Source organism: Misgurnus anguillicaudatus, chromosome 18 (genome assembly GCF_027580225.2).
Source record: "Misgurnus anguillicaudatus chromosome 18, ASM2758022v2, whole genome shotgun sequence".
NCBI lineage: Eukaryota > Metazoa > Chordata > Actinopteri > Cypriniformes > Cobitidae > Misgurnus > Misgurnus anguillicaudatus.
In genome coordinates, this window is record NC_073354.2 from 37,470,408 (window position 1) to 37,494,227 (window position 23,820).

General features: G+C 37.2%; 1 protein-coding gene across 2 annotated transcripts; it reads right to left on the reverse strand.

The window, feature by feature from the left end:
- Positions 1-1,813: 1,813 nt before the first annotated feature.
- extl3 (exostosin-like glycosyltransferase 3) lies at positions 1,814-23,407 on the reverse strand. 2 transcript variants are annotated; one of them, XM_055186063.2, is made up of 6 exons: positions 23,215-23,407; positions 8,924-11,485; positions 8,261-8,388; positions 4,903-5,047; positions 4,491-4,619; positions 1,814-3,627 (listed from the first exon to the last, which is right to left on the reverse strand). In XM_055186063.2, exons 2-6 carry the CDS (start codon positions 11,063-11,065, stop codon positions 3,418-3,420), a joined length of 2,754 nt encoding a protein of 917 aa, XP_055042038.1. In that variant the 5' UTR covers positions 11,066-11,485; positions 23,215-23,407; the 3' UTR covers positions 1,814-3,417. The 2 variants fall into 2 exon arrangements, with proteins under 2 accessions (XP_055042038.1, XP_073712543.1); XM_073856442.1 differs by lacking the exon at positions 23,215-23,407 and adding an exon at positions 14,025-14,097.
- Between the last annotated feature and the right edge of the window lie 413 nt (positions 23,408-23,820).

The window sequence follows — 23,820 nt, forward strand, 5'->3', positions numbered from 1 at the left end:
CAGACTGTATTCACAGAAATCAGACCTATTTTTAAGCGAAAGCGCTCTCTGTCTGTTGGAAAACAGCACTTTTTTTGCTCCCACCAAAAAATGTTGGTCATGCTATAATAAATGATATGTGGGGTATTTTGAGCTTAAACTTCACCGAGACATTTTAGGCACACCTGAGACTTACATCTTGTAAAAATTGGCATAATTTGTGCCCTTTAACATCAAATCCTTCATTACATGAATGCTGACAGACATATAAAACTACTTGAGAAGATGACACCTGTTTGTGTTTTGATTAACATTAACCCAAAGGTTGCATGTTTGCAGTCCATCAGTAAAGGCTTGTAAAAATAAGGTTTCATACAAACTAATTTTGAATTCAAGTTGATTTGTAGTAAACCTAAACTAGAAATGTATTGGTTTAACTAGTTGACATTAAATAAATAAGCACTGAGTATCATTTACCCGTGGTTTCAAAATGCTAGTCTTAGGTTAAAACACATGAGTTGTCTCCACTGAAAATAACTTGCACTGACAGATTTTAAAGGGGACATTTAAGTTGACTTTTTTTAAGATGTCAAATAAATCTTTGGTGTCCCCAGAGTATATATGTGAAGTTTTCAAATTGACTCTTACACTGTAGGTGTAAACAAAAACGTGGTTTTTTTGTTTGTTTGTCCCTTTAAATGCAAATGAGCTGATCTCTGCACTAAATGGCAGTGGTGTGGTTGGATAGTGCAGATTAAAGGTGGTATTATTATAATAAGATCCCCTTCTGACAAGGAGAGCCAAATTTCAATTAGCTATTTTTTCACATGCTTGCAGAGAATGGTTTACCAAAACTAAGTTACTTTCACATTTTCTAGGTTGATAGAAGAACTGGGGACCCAATTATAGCACCAAAACATGGACAAAGTTGGATTTTTATCATATGTCTCCTTTAAAATAAGCCAGAGCCATTGATTTGTCTCAATACACACCAGTGATGTCCTTTATGAAGGCATGTTTACAAGAGATGCTTAAATATCTTAATTTAACTAAGGTCTAGTCCTGGTTTTAGCTAAGCCTTGTCTGTGAAATTGGGCCTTAGAGTGATGCTTTAATTTGATGTTGGGTTGGTTTATTGCTGTTTTTAACCCTTTCATCATGCAGTATTATAGAGAGAGAGAGAGAAAGAGAGAGATCTGTGTCTGGGGTTTGATTACAGACTGCAGGCCTTTCTGGGATGTTTGACACCTACTGGAAACACAGAGACTGAAGTTAAGACCCCACCTGAGCCCGGGGCAAATGAAAACAGCTGTAGTGTTACGGTATAGTCTCTGCTTATGTGTGTGATGGTCAGTCAATTACTTACACCACTGCTGTATAGACAGCTTTACACTTCTTCTCAATCTGTTCCTTTCAATCAATTTGCAAAGTAAATCACTTCACTACAGGAGAGATTCATGAAACACAAGTACAAATCCTCCCAAGGACAATTTATGTACAAATGCATGAAAAGATTATTTGATGAACAATTAACAATTGATGCTCCTGAATATGGGCCAGGCTGGTTTTGTACTTCCCAAACAAAAACCCACAACATTTAACAAACTATCATCATAAAAACCATGATAAATTGAATAACTAAATGTTTCATTTACAATAAAGTGATGGTTTTATTTTTTTAACTGGTTCATATAGATGCTGATGCTGGATGGATTGAGATGTTTGCCAGATTAAAAGCTGACAGCTGTGCTTTAAAGGTAATGTCACTTATAATGTTATAATGCTGACTTTGTGTTTATGCAATGCAACAAATAAAAAAACATCAAATCCTTGATTCAGACAGTTAAAAAGATTTATACATACATTACAAAACAATGGGCTGGTAACATAAAAGCAATCTTTCATCACTGAGCAGAACCGAGTCTCATTTTAGTGTTCAAAAAAAAAAGAAAAAGAAAAAACTGTGTACAATTGTGTAGTCATTTTTCTCCGTACCTGTCAGAACAACCATCATGAATTAACCAATGGGAAGAGTCAGCACAGACATTTCAGTTTTTAATAACTCGGAGGTAAAAATCAGGAGCAGAAAAGAGATGTGTACCGTTTAGAGGAGATAAACTAACCTCCTGAATCATTCCCAAAACTGTGCTTTCATCTAAAATCAACATCTCACATACACTGAAATAAAGGCAAAGTTTGATCAACTTAAAAAATGAACCTTTTTTCAACCTAAATGTTCTCACTTTAAGTGAAAAATGTAAGTTGAAAATGTTTAAATATTTTAGTTATTTCCAATTGAAATGATTTTTTAAGTTGATCCAACTTTGAATGTTTGCAGTGTAAAAACTTCAGGACCACGTCTCTGTCATATTTCACCCCAAAATCAACACAAGTCATTTATATACTACTTAAAGAAACTCAATGTTTTCATGTTGACATTATTTTCATGACAAACTGAAGTTTCCTTGAAGTAATTCAGAAATAAATGATCATGTGAAGCACAGATGCAAGTGTATTTAAAATTAATGTTGATTTTAATAAAGTAAAATGCATTCAAAAGCAACCAGAATAAGATTTGCAAAATAATAATGAAAATAATATCACAATGCAACAACACAAAACTTCATGTTGATTTAATTTACTTTAAGAAATCCTATTTTGTGTTTTGTTGGATTTCAGGGTGAAATATGATCCTGGCATTTATTTGTCAGTCATTACAGACAGACATTATCCTGCACAATACATTATGACTGGTTCCTATTGACATACAGAAGATTTCCTCATATGATTGTGATGGAGATGAAAACATTCAACAGTTTGATCTGGTGCTATTCCTATCTGTATAAATCCTGCCGTTCACAATAATGAACTCATGTAGTCTTGTGCTATTCATACTGACCATCAACAATGACTTCACTGGGGTTTAGTGATGATCAGCAACACACACACACACACACACACACACACACACACACACACACACACACACACACACACACACACACACACACACACACACACACACATACATCTACACAACATACACACACATACAGGAGTAAAAAAGCATCAGTGCGTTTCCATGAATCCTTTAAAGTAACGTTCATATGTCACCATACTTCTCAGATATGTCATCATCAGAAAGAGTCAGTGTTTGTTCTGTCAGCGTAACATGATTGAAATGTTTATTTGACGTGGTTGTTGTAGACGTCGACCGGTGCAAATAAATCCTGTAGTGGTTGCTGATGAATCACACACACACACACACACACGAGTGAATGTTAACGTCTGACGTTTCTTTTCCTAGATTTCTTCCCTCTTTGCTTCAGGGAAGACGAATTCAAAATAAAATCCTCCAATATTTACACAAAAGAGCTGCTTTTCCCTTCACATTCCCAGAGAGACGCGTCTGGAGTTCTGTGCTTGTTTCGTCCTGTGCTATATGAATTTAAAACACTTTGTCTTGTCGTGGGGCAGTCGCGTCTTGAAGAGCACCGAGTCCACTCTGAACTGAGTATATAAGAGCGGCATGTATCCGTAGACTTTCACAAAGAAGTTGATACACTTGTGACGCTCGTGAAAGTGAGAATCGTCGTGCGACAGAGCCTGCGGACAGCCGGGACACCGGAAGGTCCAACGTGATGTCACCTAAAAAAACAACAACAAAGAGATTAAGGATACGGTTATTTAAATACCATCATTTGCTTTGACTGATTTTCTCTCTGTAAAGAACAACATGAGTGAAATAAAACTAAATTTTCAGTTAACTGCTCCTTTAAACCAATTCCTTCATGTAAAGATGACAGAGACAACTGTGTTGTTTAATTTTCTATTTTAATCTGTCTGATTTGAACACTTTAACACACTTACAGTAATTTCATACCACCATCATCATCGTTTTACCAGAATGTTTTTTTTTAATGGCATGCCAGCTTTAATGGCAACGCTCATGACAGGCGTCTAGTTTTTTAAACATATTACAGTATTTTGTTGCAAATATTTCTCTTTTTGCAACATGTCTTGTTTTTTAATTTCATGTGAATTATGAACCTGACAAAATTCATCTAGAATTTATCACACTGACAGCTATTTTACAGAAATCAATCAACTATGCACTACAGGCACTGTAACAAAAAAACATTTTCTCTTTGAAGCGTTACATAAAACAACGCTACGAAACATTGATGTTTCAAAAGATATCACATTCAGATGAATTTTGAGACTTCACTGTGGACCAAGCTGGTGAATGTGATTTACCAAGTAAGATGTGATCCTGAATCAATACCATTGTTGGTCCTGGATCAACATCTTTTATTAACCAATCAGATTGCAGGATTATGATAAGTGTGTATGTTAGCTTTAGAATTGGTTTCTTCTCAGGATCACATCTTACTTCACAGCGACCGGGCAGAGCTACCCAGCAATAAAAAACAATGAACATTTATCACTGCAGAATAAATGATATCATGAATGAATGAATCTGGTGTAAAGACACGTCTGTCCATTCTGACCTTGATGGGTGGTTTGCGTGTAATATGAGATACGAGGAAGTTCATGGCGATGTCTTCACAGTTGATGTACTCATCCACCATGTCACGAATAGCCTGAGGCATGACGTATGAATAGAGGTACGCATAATACTGTAGAAACAGAAACATAATGCATTTTAATTAAATAACTGACACGGTCATAGTCGTAATGTTCATCAAGAAGATCTTAAATAATAGTTCATCTTAAAAATCTAACATGGATGGATAGTTTAAATGTTCAAAGATGAAAAGACTAGCCAACAGAAAAGTATGAAAATAACAACAATTCTATGCCAAATTAAACTAAATACATTGTATGCAGGGATTATCTATAAAAAAATAAATTTCTTTAAAAAGTGCTGTGTTTGATGAAATAGTAAACATGATGTTTTACCTTATGAAAGAAGGCGGCGCCCGTCAGGACCATGGAGAGCTCGCACGAGTAGTTGGAGTTATAGAGCCACGACTGATGGTTTAGATCCCAGGCATGAAATCTTCCTGGGAATCCCACGATCCGATCTCTGGCCTCCCGCCACACCCTAACAATATAAACAAGATCTGTTATTAAAATCATCTACAGCCTTCATATGAAGAGCTCAGATGATAAACCCTTTAAGTGCATCTGACATGTTTTCTTGTAAATGAGCTTTTTTTAATCAGACTCTTGATTATGCCAACAAACCAGTATTTCTGAATGGCCTGAAGGCGGGATTAAGTGGAATTTAAGTAAAAGTATTTAGTTCTTTTCACACAGACATTACGGAAAATACATCCGGGATTGTTTGATTTTTGGATCATTCACACTGCTGATGATTGGCTGGAATCTGTAGGGCGTTCACACAGATACCGTAAAAACTCCAGAAAGACACGTGATGCATTTAGAGTCCTGCACTTGGTAGTTTTTTTCTCCACAGCGTCTGAAGTTTGTTATTATCTGTTATTTCTCTCATCAGAAACCACTCGCGTGCATTTTTGTTTATGATGAGACTATAAAGGAGCGCGTGATGTGCTCTATTCTTTTATGCTGCTGAATGATCTCAGCTTCAGTGTTGATTTTGATGAACTCCCTGATCTCTGCTTCATTCCAGTTCGCAGACATTTCTCCTCGTGAATGTTAATCTGCACGTTTTAAAGAGCTAACTTTGTTATGAACATGCGCGTCCTCACTACGGCACGGCCCTTACGGCATTGTTTCTGCATCTCATTCACATCGAGGGCTTTCCGGGTCTTTTACGGCAATGTTACTAGTTCCTCTTTTTCTGGGAGCGATCCCAGAACATGTATGGGTCATGTTTGTGTTCACACAGAAGCCTCTCTGAAAATTTTCCGGGTATTTTCTGGAACCAAAGTGCTGTGTGCATGAGGTTTTTCATTAACCTATAATACGTGCCGAGAGCACTCAGTTTATATTATCTCATTTCATGACGGAGGTGGTGCTTAGAGGCTTTTGCATCATTTATTACTTTAGATGTTTCTTTAAAACCTAAGTAGTACAGATTGTATGGAGTTACACATCTGTTTAATTTCATAACGATGTATCACAACTAATTGTTGGCAGAATACAAGTTTTTGTTAACATTATATATGTGTGTGTACTGTGTATAATAATTATTTATATATAAATACAGACACATACATATTTAAGAAATAATCATTTATATTATATATAAATATGAATACTTAAATATCTAAATTTTTCTTAAAATTATACATGTATGTGTGTGTATTTATATATAATACACATATATGATATAAACAAAAACATTTATTTTGCAAACGATTAGTTGTAATTAATCGTTATACAGCCCTAAAGATGTATAGGATTTAATCCCCTTAGGTTTTATTTGGCATTTGCTACAGATTAAGAAAAAAAGAGAGCTAAAACATTTCATATAAAATCTAAAATGACACATTTTTAAAAATGAATTCCCTATATTAAATGATTCATCATGCAGCTAATGGTAACACATATGGATTAGAGATTACTTGTGTAGTCAATGGGTTTAACTTTAGTACAAACACTTAAAAAAAGAACTTACACCATGAATAAATATAAACACTTTAAATCTGTGAAAAAGACATTGAATAGCATGAGATACAAAATACCATACAGAGTTAAATCAATACTTAATCGATGTAAAGAGTCTGCCACAGCTAAAGGTTTTTTTAGTCTCATCTGAACCTTTTTGTTCATTCATATTCACTTTCACATGACAGAAGACTTTAATGCTGGTCAGTGTTTACAGTAATAAAACTTTAAAGGAAAACATTCAAGGTAGCAGATGAATTTTAATAGGCACTGTATTGGTTTTACTTTATTGGGCAAACCAAATGCAGCTGTATTATTATTGTGACCAGCTCACAATCTGTTCATCTGAATCTTCACATCAACACAGAGATACAGGACACACTTTCTCTATCAAACAAAATGCTTTAAAAAACTGAATCTGCAGCTGTTTACATCACAACACAGACATATACCAGAACAATCTAATAATACAAGCATATACACTATAGAAATACATTAAAAATGCAAATGAGAAAGTCTTTGGATTCTATTAAATGTGTTCTGAAAATATTCAGAGCCGGGTAAGTAGAAACAGATCAACTTGTAGTGTCAGTCCAACAGAAATATTTTACTTCTACGGCTTCATAAAAATCCAAACACGCTTTTATCAAAAATCCTGACATCATGGAGTATTTTATTTAAACATTTTTAACATACTTTTCTAATAATCTAAAAAAAAACTAAATTGTAAAACCCATTTCTTTAAAATAAGAATAAATAACAACATTATTTTCAGTGCATCATGTTTCAGGCATGACAACTTAATGCACACAGAGAATCTATTAATACTTTTGTAATGTAGGATTTAGAGTAAATGTACATTAATAATTCATAAAAAATCCATGTCCATGAGTTCATGTCTGGTCATCTCGAATTTTGTTATGGAGATTAAAAAATGGGAATTATGCATTATGATACGAGTGCATAATAGAGAGATTTTCTTGTTATTTCCCTGAGGTGGTGCATGATGTTAAACTTAAAGGGGTCATATTATGAGATTTTTTTAATATGCAACATACATTTTTAGTGTTCCCAGAGTGACGTTTTAGCTCAAAATAGCATATAGATAATTTATTATAACATGTTAAAATGAACACTTTGTAGGTGTGTGCGAAAATGTGCCTTTTTTGGCTTTGTCCTTTTAAATGCAAATAAGATGATATTGGAAACACTGATCACCATAATGTTGGTTTGTTGAAATTTAAACTCAATTGTGCTGTCAATTATTTTTTTCTCTTTCTATGTGCAGTAAATGGCAGTGCTGTGGTTGGATAGTGCAGATTAAGGGGTGGTATTATTGTAATAAGACTCGCTACCTACATCACAAAACAGCCAAATTCTGAATAAGCTATTTTTTCACATGTTTGCAGAGAATGGTTTACCAAAACTAAGTTACTGGGTTGATCTTTCCACATTTTCTAGGTTAATAAGATGCACTGGTAACCCAATTATAGCACTTATGGAAAAAGTCAGATTTTCCCGCTATGACCCCTTTAACAAGCGGATTGAAACACTTGTCTGAACACTCCTATATATGATACAACACATAGACGGATGATATATTGACAAACCATTTAGAAGCCTAATTAAAAAAAGCTGTAACATTACTGTGAATATGCATTATATGTTCAAAATAATCTATTCATATTGAACATACTATCTGTAGGATTTACAAAAATCTCACCTGAATCCAAACATAATTTCATCATGTCGAAGATGGGCATCATCATCAATAGATAAAATAGCCTCAGTCTCAACTGCGTCCCAGGGAAGGAAACGATTATTTAAGCTGTTCTTCTCTGTGTGCACCACCTGTGAAGAAAAAGCCCATCTGCCGAGTCAATGTGCCGTCCTGTGAACAACTGCTCGGCTAAAATGATGATGATGATCATCAAGAGCTTTCACTGGATCTGCCAGGTACATGACCTTATCATACCAAAAGCAAAGGCTTAGAGCATTGTTAAAATATATAAATAAACATTTCAAAGCTGCAAACTGCTTCTCAGAGGAGAACTTAAGCATTCTTTTTGGACTTTCATTACAAAGTATAACCTTACAGTGGGTTTAATGCAGCTCTGATGCCTTTAAAATCACCAGCAAACCAAATCTACTGCAAAACGTGTCACTGCATGGTTACATCACATTAAAGCCTTTGGGTATTTCAAATAATAATGTATTTAACAATCATTTTTCTGAAGAAAATGAGAATTGGCCTTGAGCTAAGGTGTTCTGGGTGTTTTTTAGGTGCTGGTCCAATTTAAAAAATCCCAACCCCAAGTGTTTATAATACTCAAGCTACAAGATATGACTTCATCACCAATAAACAAATAAAACTGTGCGCGCTTACCACAATAGGAAGCCCAATATCTGGCCAGAGTAGGTCATCAGAAGGTGGTTTAGGGGAATTCCAGACTACCACCACTTTGTTTAGGTAAGGAAGGCCGTTTAGTCTTTCCAGGGAGTTCATAAGAACCTCCTCACGTTCATAGGTAAGCATTACCACAGTAAACTGTTCCCGTGGGACATTACCTCCTAGAGCAGCCTGAAACTCTTTTCCGGATCCCCCAGAACCTCCACCGATAGGGCGGAAACCAGTCCCTGACCCCAGAAACTTGGCCTCTGAGGGAAGTACGGGGTCCAGGGGAGTATGTGGGAAAAGATGGAAAGGGCCAGGTGCACGATTCCAGGTGCGGTAAATATCAGCAGCGGTGTAAGTGAAATTGCGCAAAAAGCGGGGTGAAGCATACGGGGGCTCTACTTCGACGGGTCCTAGATCGAGATCACCATTATCAGCCATGTTAGCATCGGTTCCTGCCAACTTTCCGGCTTTGTGAGGAATCTCTTGGGCGGGCTCCTCGCGAATGGGTGCGGCTGGTATCTGAATGCTGGTTCGTATGCTAGCCAGGATAGTGCCGAAGATATTCTCTGAAGTGGAGAAGTAAGTCTCCCAAAGAAATCGACCCTGTCGTCGCATAGCAAGAAGGTCGTTGTCCGAGATACTACGTAACAGAAAATGTAGCTCTGTAATGCGTGGCTTGGGTACCATAATAACCGCCTCGCTCCAACGAATGAGGTGATGGTAGGGCAACTTTGAATGGTCTCCAAGCACCACTGGTATCGCCCCAACTTCCAAGGCCTCAAACAATCTCATGCTGCAGCCTGCAGTTGCCACCAACTGCCCATCGCCCGGAGATATCACCAAAGCAAAAGTAGAGACCTTTAGTACCTCCAAACGATCCTCTCGCTCTCCACACAACGCCCACTCTGTTGGTAAACTCGGCTTGGCCTGATTCTTGCATGTGAATTCCACAAGAACCTGGTCTAGGTGACTGTCCTGTACCGCTTTAAGCGTGCCAATAATCCGATCATCGTAGTCAGCTGGTGGATCTCCTTCCATTTCCTCCTCAAAGGACTGCGGTGGAGCTTCGAGCAAGCTGCTCCTCAAAGACTCAACCTTTTCTCCCTGAAACGTGAAGAGATACTTTCTCTTCACTGGAACTTGAGGAGGCACCTCTAGGAAGTTTGGTTCAGAGAGTGCATGGACTAGAGGAGACACCACCATGTCGAAACCCTCTCTGTACTGTCGTTCAAAAAAGGTAGACTGTGCCACAGCTGCTCGACCTGTGCTGACGTTGTACAAGAAGTTCTGTGTCAGAGACTTTCTCGACAGGTGGACGAGCAGGTGGTTATGGCCATCCAACCTCCAATATGGCAATGCCTTGAGCTGCTTTTCAAGGTCTGAAGATGAGGGAGTGGAAGAGGAGGGCGATTCTTGTATCTCCCCAACGAGAACAACATACAGACAAGCAATGCTTGGATTATCGGTCACATACACGCTACTCTTGACAGTTGATGCAAAGGCCTGCTTAACAAGCGGGTCCAGCTTCTCACCCCAAGGATAAGATCCCGTGTCATAAACGTAGACAGGAAAGCCCGACGTAAGAGGACATCTAGCATAATCGAAACAAGAATGTAGGCGACAACTCTGGGGTGACTTTGGTGGGGGGGACCCAGGATCGTCCTTGTCAGGTAAAAGTCTAACTGGCAACGACAGTTTTGGCTGGTTTTGTGCCATGAGTTCTTTATAAGAGTGCTCGGTCTGGCTGATGACATTTTTGAGTTGCAGCAGGTCCTGTTTGGCACTGTCTATACTCCGTTTACATGCCTCAATGCGCAGGTTAAGTCGGGCAATCTCGCTGTTGAGCTCCTGCCGCTTGGCCTCCAGCTGAAGAAGCTCCTCGCTGACGGATTCTCGTATACGGCACAGGTCTTGCACGTGCTTCGCTTCACAAAGCTCTCCTCCGGGTCTCGGCCCAAAAATGCGCTTGTCTGGGCCCCCTGCTTCATCAATTGTGGTGAGGTAGTAATGTGCAATGAGAGGGAAGAAGACCAAAATAAAGAATAGCATGAAACTGAGCCAGGTGAGCCGCACTCGCCGCAGTACCCATGGCTGTCCACCGTTCCCCACAATGCCTGCGTTGCGTTGCATTATACAAACGTCACTCCCCTCCGAACCAGATATGTGAATGCAGCCGCTGAGGAGATTCAGCTGCCATCTGTGTGGTCTATGTTTGAGTTCGTCCTCTTAACATGCGAGTTCTTGATTGAGCTTGAATTTCATCTTTTTCTGTGAAATCGCAATATCATCCGTAAGCAAGATAGTCTTTCTTGTGATATGAGGTACCTTGAAACTATCCAAGATAAGAGAGAGAGTCCCAGACAGCAGTAAATATCCAGTGTCCTTGTTTGAGATAAGCGAGGCAAGCATGGCTGATCGGCACTTTTTCTTGCGGCATCACGCGTGGGTCACTCTTCCATAGCTTGAACTCATGAAATGGCTACAGTTTGTCTGTAGATCATCTCTTGGAGATTATGTGCTCCATCCAACTGCTTTTAACTGCTCCTTAACCTGCAAAACAGACAGTGGGTATTAGTTATTGGCACATTGTTTCAGATACAACTTCATTAGTGATGGGTCGTTCATAAAAGATTCGTTCATTTTCAACTTCAGTGCGCAAAAGACACAATTTGTGAACGACCCCTAAGTGGTCGTTCTGGGGGAATTTGTGAAATAACGTAATCCTGTTCAAATGAACAAAATGACTCGAAAAAAGATTCTTTAATTTTGATGAACGAGATTCAAAGATAACTAAAATGATCCGAACTTCCCAACACTAAACTACATCTGTACTTTACAAGCAATATCATCAAGCTCCAACATTGACATTCCTGCGTAATTTGAATTGAATTGAGTTTTCTGCATCTTAGCTTTAAAGAAAAATGAACTAATCAAACTTTTAAAGACAAAGAAGCAGATTTGTTTTCAACATGTGTTACTGTAGACTGTAAGTGTAGACTAACATGATTACACAAGCCACGTCAAACTGCATTCTGTGCTCTATTAGTAATCAGCATTTTCATTATATTTCAGCGCCATAAAGATTACAGATCACACCCATTTGTTAGATTCTAAGTTCTCTGCCAGAGCTTTAAATGACCTCACAGACTCATTCAATTCACTGAACATCTATTATGTTAGTATGTTGACAGCTCGCTCCAAGCCTCAGCAGCTGTTCAAAAGGAAACACACTGAGCAAACACTACATCAGGTCTGAATACAAAACAACAAAACAAAAAAAACAAGTAAAGCGCCTCCAGTGATGATCTGCACTAGATTTATCAGAGCAGCCATCAGTGCAAACCACTGAAGACCTCAGACAGCTTTATTATCTCTGGATGAGAGTATATGCAGGATAGGTTTTCTATTAATGGACAGATTCTGACATGGCCACTGATCCTGGAACAGACACATAATATACACACTGCTTATTTACAAAATAAGCCTATCACCAGCGGGAGATCTAAACTGAGAAACAGAACTTGTTGTCTCTGTGACTAGTGACTGATTAATTCGCATCTGGCCTTGGACTGAAGTTACCCAAAGTCTGTAAAGTGTAAGACAGAAGCATGTTTTAAAGTCAGTCCTTCACATCTCCTGAGAAATGTTGAAGTGATGAGAGAGATGCTGGCACTATGGGGCCCATAAATAAACTGTTCAAGCAGATAAATCATTGACCTTTCAGTTGTTAAACTCTATTATTTGTGGTGTATGGGACGGGTTGATATTCATGGTCATTTTTATTATTTATAGAAGGTTGAGGCTACAAAAAAATCTGTGGTATAAAGTAGGAGAACAAAGGCTAATCTTTGTGTTTACATAATGGCATTGGCACGCAGGATTGACTTGATTACCCTATTACGTATTCATAAAGATTAATTTCTCTTGAAATTATAGACGTGCGTGCGGTCAGAACTTTACTTCCGGTTTCTGTTTGTTTAATGGTCTGACTAGTTGCTAAACTGAACTCATAAAAAACCTCATCGAAACAAATGTTTGGTTTCACAGGTAATCTATGTGTTGTTTATTTTGCTTGTTATATAAATAAACTACGTTTAAAGTACTTTGTTGTTAATTATTCTTAGCTGAGTTTACGTGTTGACCACAAAAGCCGCTTGTTTATGTTGTTACTGCTGAAACCGTCTGTAGGGTAAGTATGCTTGGTGATCTAAATATTTTATAACGAACATCCCATAAAACATTAAATGGCCCTAACCACTTTGGTTAACCTCATTTACTAACCTCTGTTTTTTTGTAAACTTGCATAAAAGTCTGACCATTGACTTCTATAGTAGGAAAAAGAATACTATGAAAGTGAATGGTGCCCCAGATCTGTTTGGTTATTAAACATTTTCAAACTATTTTTATTTAAGTTCAACAGAAGTAATTTATACATAAAAAAATGAGGGTGAGTATAGAATGACGAATTTTTTAGTGAACTGTCCCTTTAAAGGATTAGTCCATTTTCTTTAAAAAAAATCCAGATAATTTACTCACCACCATGTCATCCAAAATGTTGATGTCTTTCTTCATTCAGTCGAGAAGAATTTATGTTTTTTGAGAAAAACATTCCAGGATTTTTCTCATTTTAATGGACTTTAATGGACCCCAACAACAGTTTTAATGCAGTTTAAAATTGCAGTTTCAATGAAGTTTCAAAGGACCCTAAATGAGCTCAAACAAGGCATAAGGGTCTTGTCTAGCGAAACAATTGTCAATTTTTGTCAAGATAAATTAAAAATATGCACTTTTAAACCACAACTTCTCGTCTATCTCCGGTCCTGTGATGTGCCAGCGTGACCTCACATAATACGTTATCACGTCAAGAGATCACGGAGGACGTATGCGCAGTATGCCCCAGTGTTTACAAGCGTGGAGAAAGAGGACCGTTCTGACGGTCTATGTCAAATGATAATAATTAATGTAGTTTAATGTAAAAAAAAAGACCTTAAGAGATGAAACCTTTGCACAGCTCTTTACAAAGGAGACATATTGCAGAAAACCTGATTGATGTAAAACTCAGCTGGGTACAAGTTAACTTAACACTGACCTGTGATCAGGTCAACTCAAGGTAATTTTTCCACTGCCTCTGGGTTGTAAGCCAAAGTAAACTCGCCACAGGCCAATATTTATCCAGGTTAGTTAATGGAAGAATTTTTTTTAGTCTGGCTGAAACAAATACCAATATAAAGGCAGAAAATGATGGAGCTCTTGATGATGGATCAGACCAGTTAATTGGACACTTCAACAGCTAATAACCAAGCTTGTAGTTGCAGTAAATTCAACAATAACTCAATGTTATTTAACTCGACTCAAGGGTGGATTCAGAGGTCTATGAACATGCAACAACAGATAACACACAGCACAGCTTTCATTCATTTCATTAATAAAGGCAGATGACAAACACAGACTAGATGAAACAATGCAGAAGTAAACTAGGACAAGCGTTTAAGTGGCTCTATGTTCTACATTAAATCAGTGTAAACATCAGACAGATGTTAGGTTGATCTTTGGGCAATCGTGTGCTAGAATGATTTGGCAGGATGATCTCCCTGATGATCTCTCCAGAACACAAATGAGTTAAACTGTTCCTCTGTGCAGCTGAGACTATAACACTCTCACTGAGGTAATATAACCCATTTTACTGAATTATATTACATGTATTTCATCAAGATGTCCATATGATGTCAGGGGAAAAATTGTTAATAGCTGTCTGCAGTGCCAAATGAAACGGATATAATGAAATCATCCAAAATAACTTTGTAAAAGTGTTTCCTTTCACTTTACTCTAAAATGTAGTGACATGCAGACCCTGGACCACAAAACCAGTCATATGGGGCAATTTTTTAAAATTGAGATTTATACATCATCTGAAAACTTAATATAAAGCTTTCCATTGATGTATGGTTTGTTAGGATAGGACAATATTTCGACAAGTATCTGGAATCTAAGGGTACAAAAAATCTAAATACTGAAAAACTGCCGATAAAGTTGTCCAAATGAAGTGCTTGGCAAAACATATTATTAATGACAAATAAATAAATACAGTTTTGATATTTTTACAATATATTTTACAAAAGATCTTCATGGAATATATAGGGTTGGGCCATCGTTTCAAACTTATTGATTCCGATTCCAAATTATTCTTGGCTTCGATTCCAATGGGGTGAAACGCAATAAAATTCAAGCCTTTATAGATCAAAAATATTTGTTTTGTTCCATTACTTACAGCTGAACACACAAAAAAATAGTTTAAGGAGCTGCAAAACTTTTAAACAAACATGGCTAGCTCAAAATGATTTTTTAATAATTTCCCTTTGTAACGTAACACCAGTGTTGGGCAAGTTACTTCCAAAGTGTAATACATTATATATTACAAATTACTGTCATTTGAAAGTAATTAGTTACATTACAATATTACTGTCTCTGTTCTGTAATGAGTTACACTACTTTTGCGTTACTTTTGAGTTACTTTCATCAAAAGAACAGAAGTATGACTAGGCATTATAAAATGTTAAAATGTAGTTTGTTGCTGCTTATAAATCTAGAAGTTATGTGTTGGTCCTTGAGCTTTGAATAGGCACAGTGAAGACTTATGGCGAAATACAGTAAAAATCACTGTCAGAATCATAAACATAGACCAATGATCTGGTAAACGTCTGGTAAATTATGGTACACATACCAAACACAATAGAGCCCACTATAATGCAACCTATAGACTAATAACATGGCAAGACCTCTTTTCATTTCTATTCTTTTGATCACTTTTAATTCAGATTCACAGCACAAACCTGGCATGCACTTGGTTGACACAACTTATCAAAAAGTGCTATTGGAGGATTAGGTCTCAAGGAATACAGCTCATTTCAGTCCAATATAAGGATTACATGTAGACTAACATAAAAAACACAGCCAAACAGAGGAACACTGCTTTTTGCCAAACAATGAATATAGGCTCCCATACAAAGGCTGGTAAAAACTTTAAACAGTGATGTTTAAATGTTCTATTTAGATAACCATGTTTAAGTCTTCACTATGTTATGTTGTAGTTTAGGTTGCTGTTTGTAATAAAACTGTAGATAGCATAGGAATAGCCTAGCAAATAGCAATCTATTATGTAAATGGACTGTAACCATAGCAAGGTTAGCTTACCTTGTCATTGCTGGTGTGATATGGATTTTACTGGCAACATTTGTAAAAGTATCTTTACTTCTGAGGTTCAAGCAGCACAGGAGACTGATAGAAACTTTCTGTTGCTTTTACTTAGTGCTCTTATTCGCAAAATTATGCGTGTGCGCGCTACCGGACCTGATTGCGACCACTTTAGTCAATGCTTATAAAGCCGCGGACTTCCCAGATTCGGCTCTTTAAGAAACATGTCTAAATTTGACGCGCACCGCGTCCAAAATCGCATTTCAAATACAAAGTTAAAGTAAAAATGAACATGTTGCATACAGCACGTGGAAACAGGCATACGCTGCGTCCCAAACCGCCTACTTCCATACTATATAGTAGGCAAAGAGTACGAGAAGTAGTGCTTTTCGCCCACTATATAGTATGGAAGTATGCGGTTTGGGACGCAGCCACGCAGCTTTTTCATGTGTGGATGCTGGTCGCGCGCATTGGTCAAAAATAAAAAAAATAAAAATAACACGGTCTAATTTTGAAATGCATTGTTGTAACGCGCTCGTTACTAAGACTGTAAAGAGTAAAATATTACCAAAATTTTATTAGTAATCCGTTATATTACTGCGTTACAGCAAAAACTAATATATTACTGTAATATATTATATTTTGTAATGCGTTACTCCCAACACTGCGTAACACCTACCTAAATGATGGCAACTCAACAACAGAAAATGCATGCAGCTCTTTCACTATAAATGTTGTGATCGATCTGTCACACTCCTCAGTTTTTTCCTGTGTTTGCGAGGGAGAAGGGGGGCTCACATTTTGCATGTGCCGGCGGCAAATAATAAAAAGCACTCGGCAGAGTCGGCACTCAAAATGCGCAACGCATAAAACAGGGTGTAATCTTTTAATTCATTACGATGAACCAACCGCAGATACTTTGCCATATTGCTGATGACACCAATCTTGCAACATAATAGTTTGTCACAAAAATTACACTTAGCTTTATCTTTTTCTGATTTTGCAAAATGCAGCTACAATTTAGAGCGCCGTCCACCACGGTCCATCGTGTGAACTGACTTTTAGGATTCAAGCAGAAGGTCCTGCGCACTGTGCAGATGACGTGAAAATTATGTGTGCGGTCTGGAATTGTTAAGTGAAATTGTAATTTTATAACAAGGATCAGATTCCTTTCTTATGGATCTGATTCCAAAATTGGAATTGAAATTCAATACCCAACCCTAATGGAACATGATCTTTACTTAATATCCTAATGATTTTTGGTATAATAAAATTATAATTCTGACCCATAAGGTAGAATGTATTGTTGGCACAGGTTTTGTGGTACAGGGTCACATAGCAGTGGCTTTTATATTGAAAAATATCTGGAATTTGGTCTCATCTGCCAATCGTCCTTGGCCATTAACTCTTTCCCTGCCAGCGTTTTTTAAAAAAGTTGACAGCCAGCACATGGCAAATAAATAAACATAAAAAACAGACCCTTTGCTTTCAAAAAAAAAAAAAAAAAAACTTTCATCCTACCTTCATTTATTCTCTTTTATGACCTCTCAAATATGCCTAGGTTTCTTCAAAAATACCAAATTTTGAGCAAAAATAAAATTGAGAATTGCATTTTTGTGAAAGATTTCTGATAGAAATCCGATTTAGATCGATGATCAAAACATACACAGAGTTTGAACTGTTTGATGTGAGGGGTTGCTTCCAGGTTGTATAAGTTGGGTTATCCACCTGGTGGATAATAGCGGAAATATGGATTGGCGGAAAATCTCGTCATTGGCAGGGAAGCGTTTTCTCTTAATTATATTGGCGGGGAAAGAGTTCTAAAAAAACATTTTGGTCGATGCTTCGAGTTTAAAAAGCTGGGTGTTCTCAAATAATAATGAAAACTTCATTTTACTTTCATAGTGAATGGGTCAGCTTCACTAATCATCAATAAAAAACAATAATATCCATTGTCATCTAGCCTATACATTTAGTGTAAATGTTTGGGTAACTGCAAAATTTACCCCAAAACTTTAAACCCTACAACATGTGTTTCCCATCTGCAGTCTCTACACAGTCAGTCACTCGACACAAGAATGCTAAATGCTTTTATTGAGATATCGTCCACAAAAGCAGACTTATCTCTGAATGATCTTGTGAAATACTAGGACCGCCTCCACAGGACTTATCTGGAATGCATTTTATACACCATGGTATAAACAACTTTATTTTGCTCCAAATCGTCTTACAAGCACACCATTAACAGTGATAGCTGCATACTTTGCATACTTTCTCTGTGCACTATAAATGGTGAATAACTTCTTCACAGCAAAGGCTTTGGGCAGCACTAGCTTTAATAAGCATGTAGAGATGCAAACTTTACCAAAAATATATAAGTATAATATTTTGGCTCCCATCACATACTGTTCTCACATTAAGATTGGGTACACTTCAGTATCATAGTTGGATTATTATTCAAATTAGCATGCAGTGCATTGTACCTAGTCTATGTACCTAGGGTAAACAAGAGAAAGAGATGAGATTCATCTCACGTACAGCTTGTCTTTCAAATCTCAGTCAGTCACGCTGGAGAACTTGGCTGTAGTGAAATGATTCAAGACAGGTTCTTGTTTCCTAAAGGCATGCTTAATGGGCTTTAAGAGAAGTCACATGAGGAAACCACCTCAATGCATTATTTTACAGATATATTACTTTCAATATAACACATGATACTACACTAAGACTAACTACAGCTATGCTTGCTTTTCTAAACTGATATCCCTGATCTTCATGAGAGTTTTTTTGGGTTGTCTTCAGAATCTAGGGGAAAATGCTGAGACAACGACTTCAATGCAAATGACTAAATTTGTATTCTGGATTTAAAGAAATCCTTTAGTCTACGCATGAGCACCAGTTACCATAATACTTATCCATTAAACCAGTAATAGCTTCATCTTAAATATAAGACTTTATCCCACTGGTGTTTTTCCAAGTTGTGAGAATTATTTGCATTCTGCTGTCACACTTTTAAAGCAAAAGGAAGGAAGCTTGATATCTCCCTGTAGTAAAAGCACAATGCATGTGTGGCCAGGCAGAAAAAATACAAACTTCTCCCATCCATATCCCTTTAACATGGAGGCAGAAAAACTTTTGATTTTGTACCGATCCCCACCCTGAATGATTCTGTTAAGGCTGTGATGGACTACCGGTGAGATGTTACGCTTTTCATTTACACATCCATTAGTTTTGAGCTGGACTGCAGCCGCAGGCCTGGAGCTGCACTTGCTATAATTAGCACTTTAATTCAACATGACTGCACACACTGTGGGTTTTCTCATTTCCACTTCCAGGAAAAGAGTTGACGGAGAAAAAAACGTGAACTTTAGCAATGAAAAGATAAACTATGTGATTCAGTACCATCTGACACCTTTAAAAACTCCACACAGAGCAGAAAGATTAAGATACAGCAGATCTGACTGTAAAGAAGATCAGACTCCAGTAAATGGCTTACTCAGATACATCAGATCAGACTGTAAAGTAGGAAAGAAGATCAGACAAGTGTAAACGATTCACTCAGATACATCAGATCAGACTGTAAAGTAGGAAAGAAGATCAGACAAGTGTAAATGATTCACTCAGATACATCAGACTGTAAAGTAAGAAAGAAGATCAGACAAGTGTAAACGATTCACTCAGATAAATCAGATCAGACTGTAAAGAAGATCAGCCTCTGGTAAATGGTTCACTCAGATACATCAGATCAGACTGTAAAGTAGGAAAGAAGATCAGACAAGAGTAAACGGTTCACTCAGATAAAGCAGATCAGACTGTAACATAGATCAGACTCAGGTAAACAGCTTATTTAGTGCCACCCAATCAGACTGTAAAGTAGTAAAATAGATCAGACTCAGGAAAATGTCTCACTCAAATACATCAAATCAGACTGTAAAGTAGGAAAGAAGATCAGACAAGAGTAAACGGTTCACTCAGATAAAGCAGATCAGACTCAGGTAAACAGCTTATTTAGTGCCACCCAATCAGACTGTAAAGTAGTAAAATAGATCAGACTCAGGAAAATGTCTCACTCAAATACATCAAATCAGACTGTAAAGTAGGAAAGAAGATCAGACAAGAGTAAACAGTTCACTCAGATACTAGGGGTGGGACAAAAAATAGATTCTTCATAAAACAGCCCTGTTTGACTCATTCTAAACTGCAAGAAAACAAGATACACTTTGGGATAGTCTTGCTCCGCCTTTTCTCTGTTCAGTGAGCGGCAGGGAGAAACAGCACATTTAATTTAATGACTCTTCTGACTGTGCTTTAGCGTTTCCCAAAACCATCCGCTGACTGTTTAAATATAACATGAATATACTTCTGTAAAAATATGCACATACTTTGTTATTCAGTCGCTGGATGCGCTGCATTATATAAATACAGTAATACTGCCGATCACTGTGTATAATGATGCTGCTAGACGCACGTCAGTTCGTGGAAGTTAATGACGGTTAACTAATATGTCACGTTTAATTACTATTTTTACTGGTTTTAATGTCTTACAACAAAAAAGAGCATATATGTATATAAGAATTACATTATTTATCCCGTAGTTGCATTAAAGTACAGTATATGACAGTTCAGAGACTAGTAGCAAAAGCACAAACATTAACCTGGCTTTGAGAGCAAAAGTGACGCAATGACGTCACAGATATGCAAATTAGTACGTCAAGAATCGATTCTGAATCGAATCGAGACCCTAAGAATCGATTCTGAATCGATTCCCAAGGGTCCAAGCGATTCCCACCCCTATCAGATACATCAGATCAGACTGTAAAGTAGGAAAGAAGATCAGACTCAGGCAAATGTCTCACTCAAATACATCAGATCAGACTGTAAAGTAGGAAAGAAGATCAAAGTCAGGTTAATTGTTCACTCAGATACACCAAATTACACTGTAAAGTAGGAAAGAAGATCAGACTCAGGTTAATGGTTCACTCAGATACATCAGATCAGACTGTAAAGTAGGAAAGAAGATCAGAGTCAGGTTAATTGTTCACTCAGATACACCAAATTACACTGTAAAGTAGGAAAGAAGATCAGACTCAGGCAAATGTCTCACTCAAATACATCAGATCAGACTGTAACATAGGAAAGAAGATCAGACTTAGGTTAATGTCTCACTCAAATACATCAGATCAGACTGTAAAGTAGGAAAGAAGATCAGACAAGGGTAAACAGCTCACTTAGTACCAGCCAATCAGACTGTAAAGTAGTAAAACTCCAGAAAACTTCTCAGTCAGATAAAGCAAATCATAATGTGAAGTAAGAAAGCAGATCAGACTTTGGTAAGCAGCTCACTCAGATCCAGCCAATAAGACTGTAAAGTAGATCAGACTCTGTAAACAACTCACTCAGAGCCATTTAAGATGTAGAGAAGACCAAACTTTAATAAAGCAAATCAGACTCTAGTAATAAAGATCAGACAGTGGTAATACAGATCATATGACAAGAGGAATCGGACAAAACAAGTGCCTGCTTTGTTCACAATTAGAGCATATTTCTAAGAAACCAAACAAGGTTATCTTTCAGTAAAAAAACAGCTTGGTCAAACTCTCTTAGATGAAAATGTTTTCATAGATATTCATCTGCCTAGAGAAATAGAGTTTTACATTCTACGACACCTTTAAGGATCTCTTCTGAAAGCTGATTTCTCCAAAATTTGAACACTTTGGCTCTAGCAAAATTCTCTTGAAAAGCTCTTCTCTTTAAATACGGTTACGATGAGTTTGGGAATTACGCATCTGGGTTAAACCAACATGCCAACATTAGGTAAAACAAAGTTTGGGACAGGACTGTTGTGCCACAAATAGCACAACTAAACAATTGTATTATATTCTCACACAAGTCATTATTTTAGTCTGTTAGCTTTGAGGTCATTCATATGCTACTGTACTCCTAAATGTTGACTAAAAATTTATATATACAGTCTCTCTTTTTCAAAAACATTCATGAATCACACTGCACTTACTCATTTTATCCAATCAAAAGCTCTCTAGAATGAGATTTAAGACAATTTCTAACTATGGTCAAATAAAACAGCCAAATAAAGACTGCAGACTTCAACAACACATGACGCCTTTAATGACAGCTGCTGTACTATGAAATGGTTTGGTGATGTAGTATTTGTTTTAGTCACGCCTGAACTGGCATTGTATTACACAGATGGTCTTTCATTAGCAGGGCAGAGACACTGAGAATACACAATTCACTCATTTTACTATTACAACTCAAATATGACAATGAGTTATAACTTCACAGATGGCTAAGAACTAAAACAACCAATCTGAAACAGCATTTCTTTACAGAAACACAAAAGAGGTCATCAGTTTGTCAAATAACTAACTACTGTCCAATCCAATACAACACAAATAACACACTGCTGAGACACAGACACACATATCTGTTTCTCTTATTGATAAGATATAAGTCTGATACTGATATAATCAGAGTATCAGACGTGCACTGCTATAATGTGACCTGTCTGATCTCATCTGATCACAGTGCTTGTATGATATTCTGAGTATTGCTTATTATCAATAGCTCAGAATACTGGCCTGATGATAATGTATCTGGTAATATTATCATAGTCTAAATGTGATATCTGATCGACTTGATTCTTTACAGATCAAATCATGGTAAATAATACTGTACCTTAATAGATCAGTTTGCATCTAATATGTTTGATCAGACCAAATCAGAGTGCGTCTGATATTACAAATGTTAACATCCTAATAGACGAAATTAGTGTATTATTATTGATAAGGGTCAATGTGTGTCATATTATTGATCAGATCAGTGTGGTTTGTTCAACGCGGCGTTTAAATCACCATCTTACATCCATTCAACACTTACTACACACCTAAAAATCACACATATTCCACTTAAAGACCTAAATCATTCATCTTAGATCATTATTCTGATTACAAATCGGACAAACATAAGTGATATTAGCGACAAAAACATGAACATTTTCTCCATTTGCTTATTTGTGATGTTAGCCGCTGCTAATCGATCTGCTAACGAGCTACAGAGACGTTAAACTTTACCTCAAGAATAAATCCATCCAAGCACGCGCCGCTCCTCACAAACTGCGTTTATCTGCCTCTCTGTGGCGTCGGTAACGGAAAGAAACGGCCCGGTAAACGGCTGCCGAAACCGCTCCGTACCTGAGGTGCAGCAAAACGCATGCGCGTCCCCGCAGTCAGCAGCAGTAATGCGCGTGCGTGGCAGAACATTGAGCGCGGACATGCGCCGATGCACATACGCATGCTGCCATCTAGCGCTGTGAGAAGATTATTGGATAAGAAAACAGCATCATGAAAACATTATTCAAAACTATGAATTTACTGACAACTTAAAATCTACTACATGGGTATGATGGGGAGAAATAGTTTTAAAGACCCACTGAAGTAAATGAAAGAATGAGAAAGGAATGGAAAAAAATAACAATGCAAAATAAATTACAACTTGACAATATTTTTTATTACATGTCACTGGACTAAGGGACATATTAATGTGAAATTCAGCAAGTAAAAAATTTTGATTGTTTACAAAAAACTTTCTGTGTATCTTAATTGACAGACGTGTCGTCCAATCAGCAGTAACCAATCCATTCACCTACCTTTTCCGGTTTGTAGATTTGCCTTTGTTGT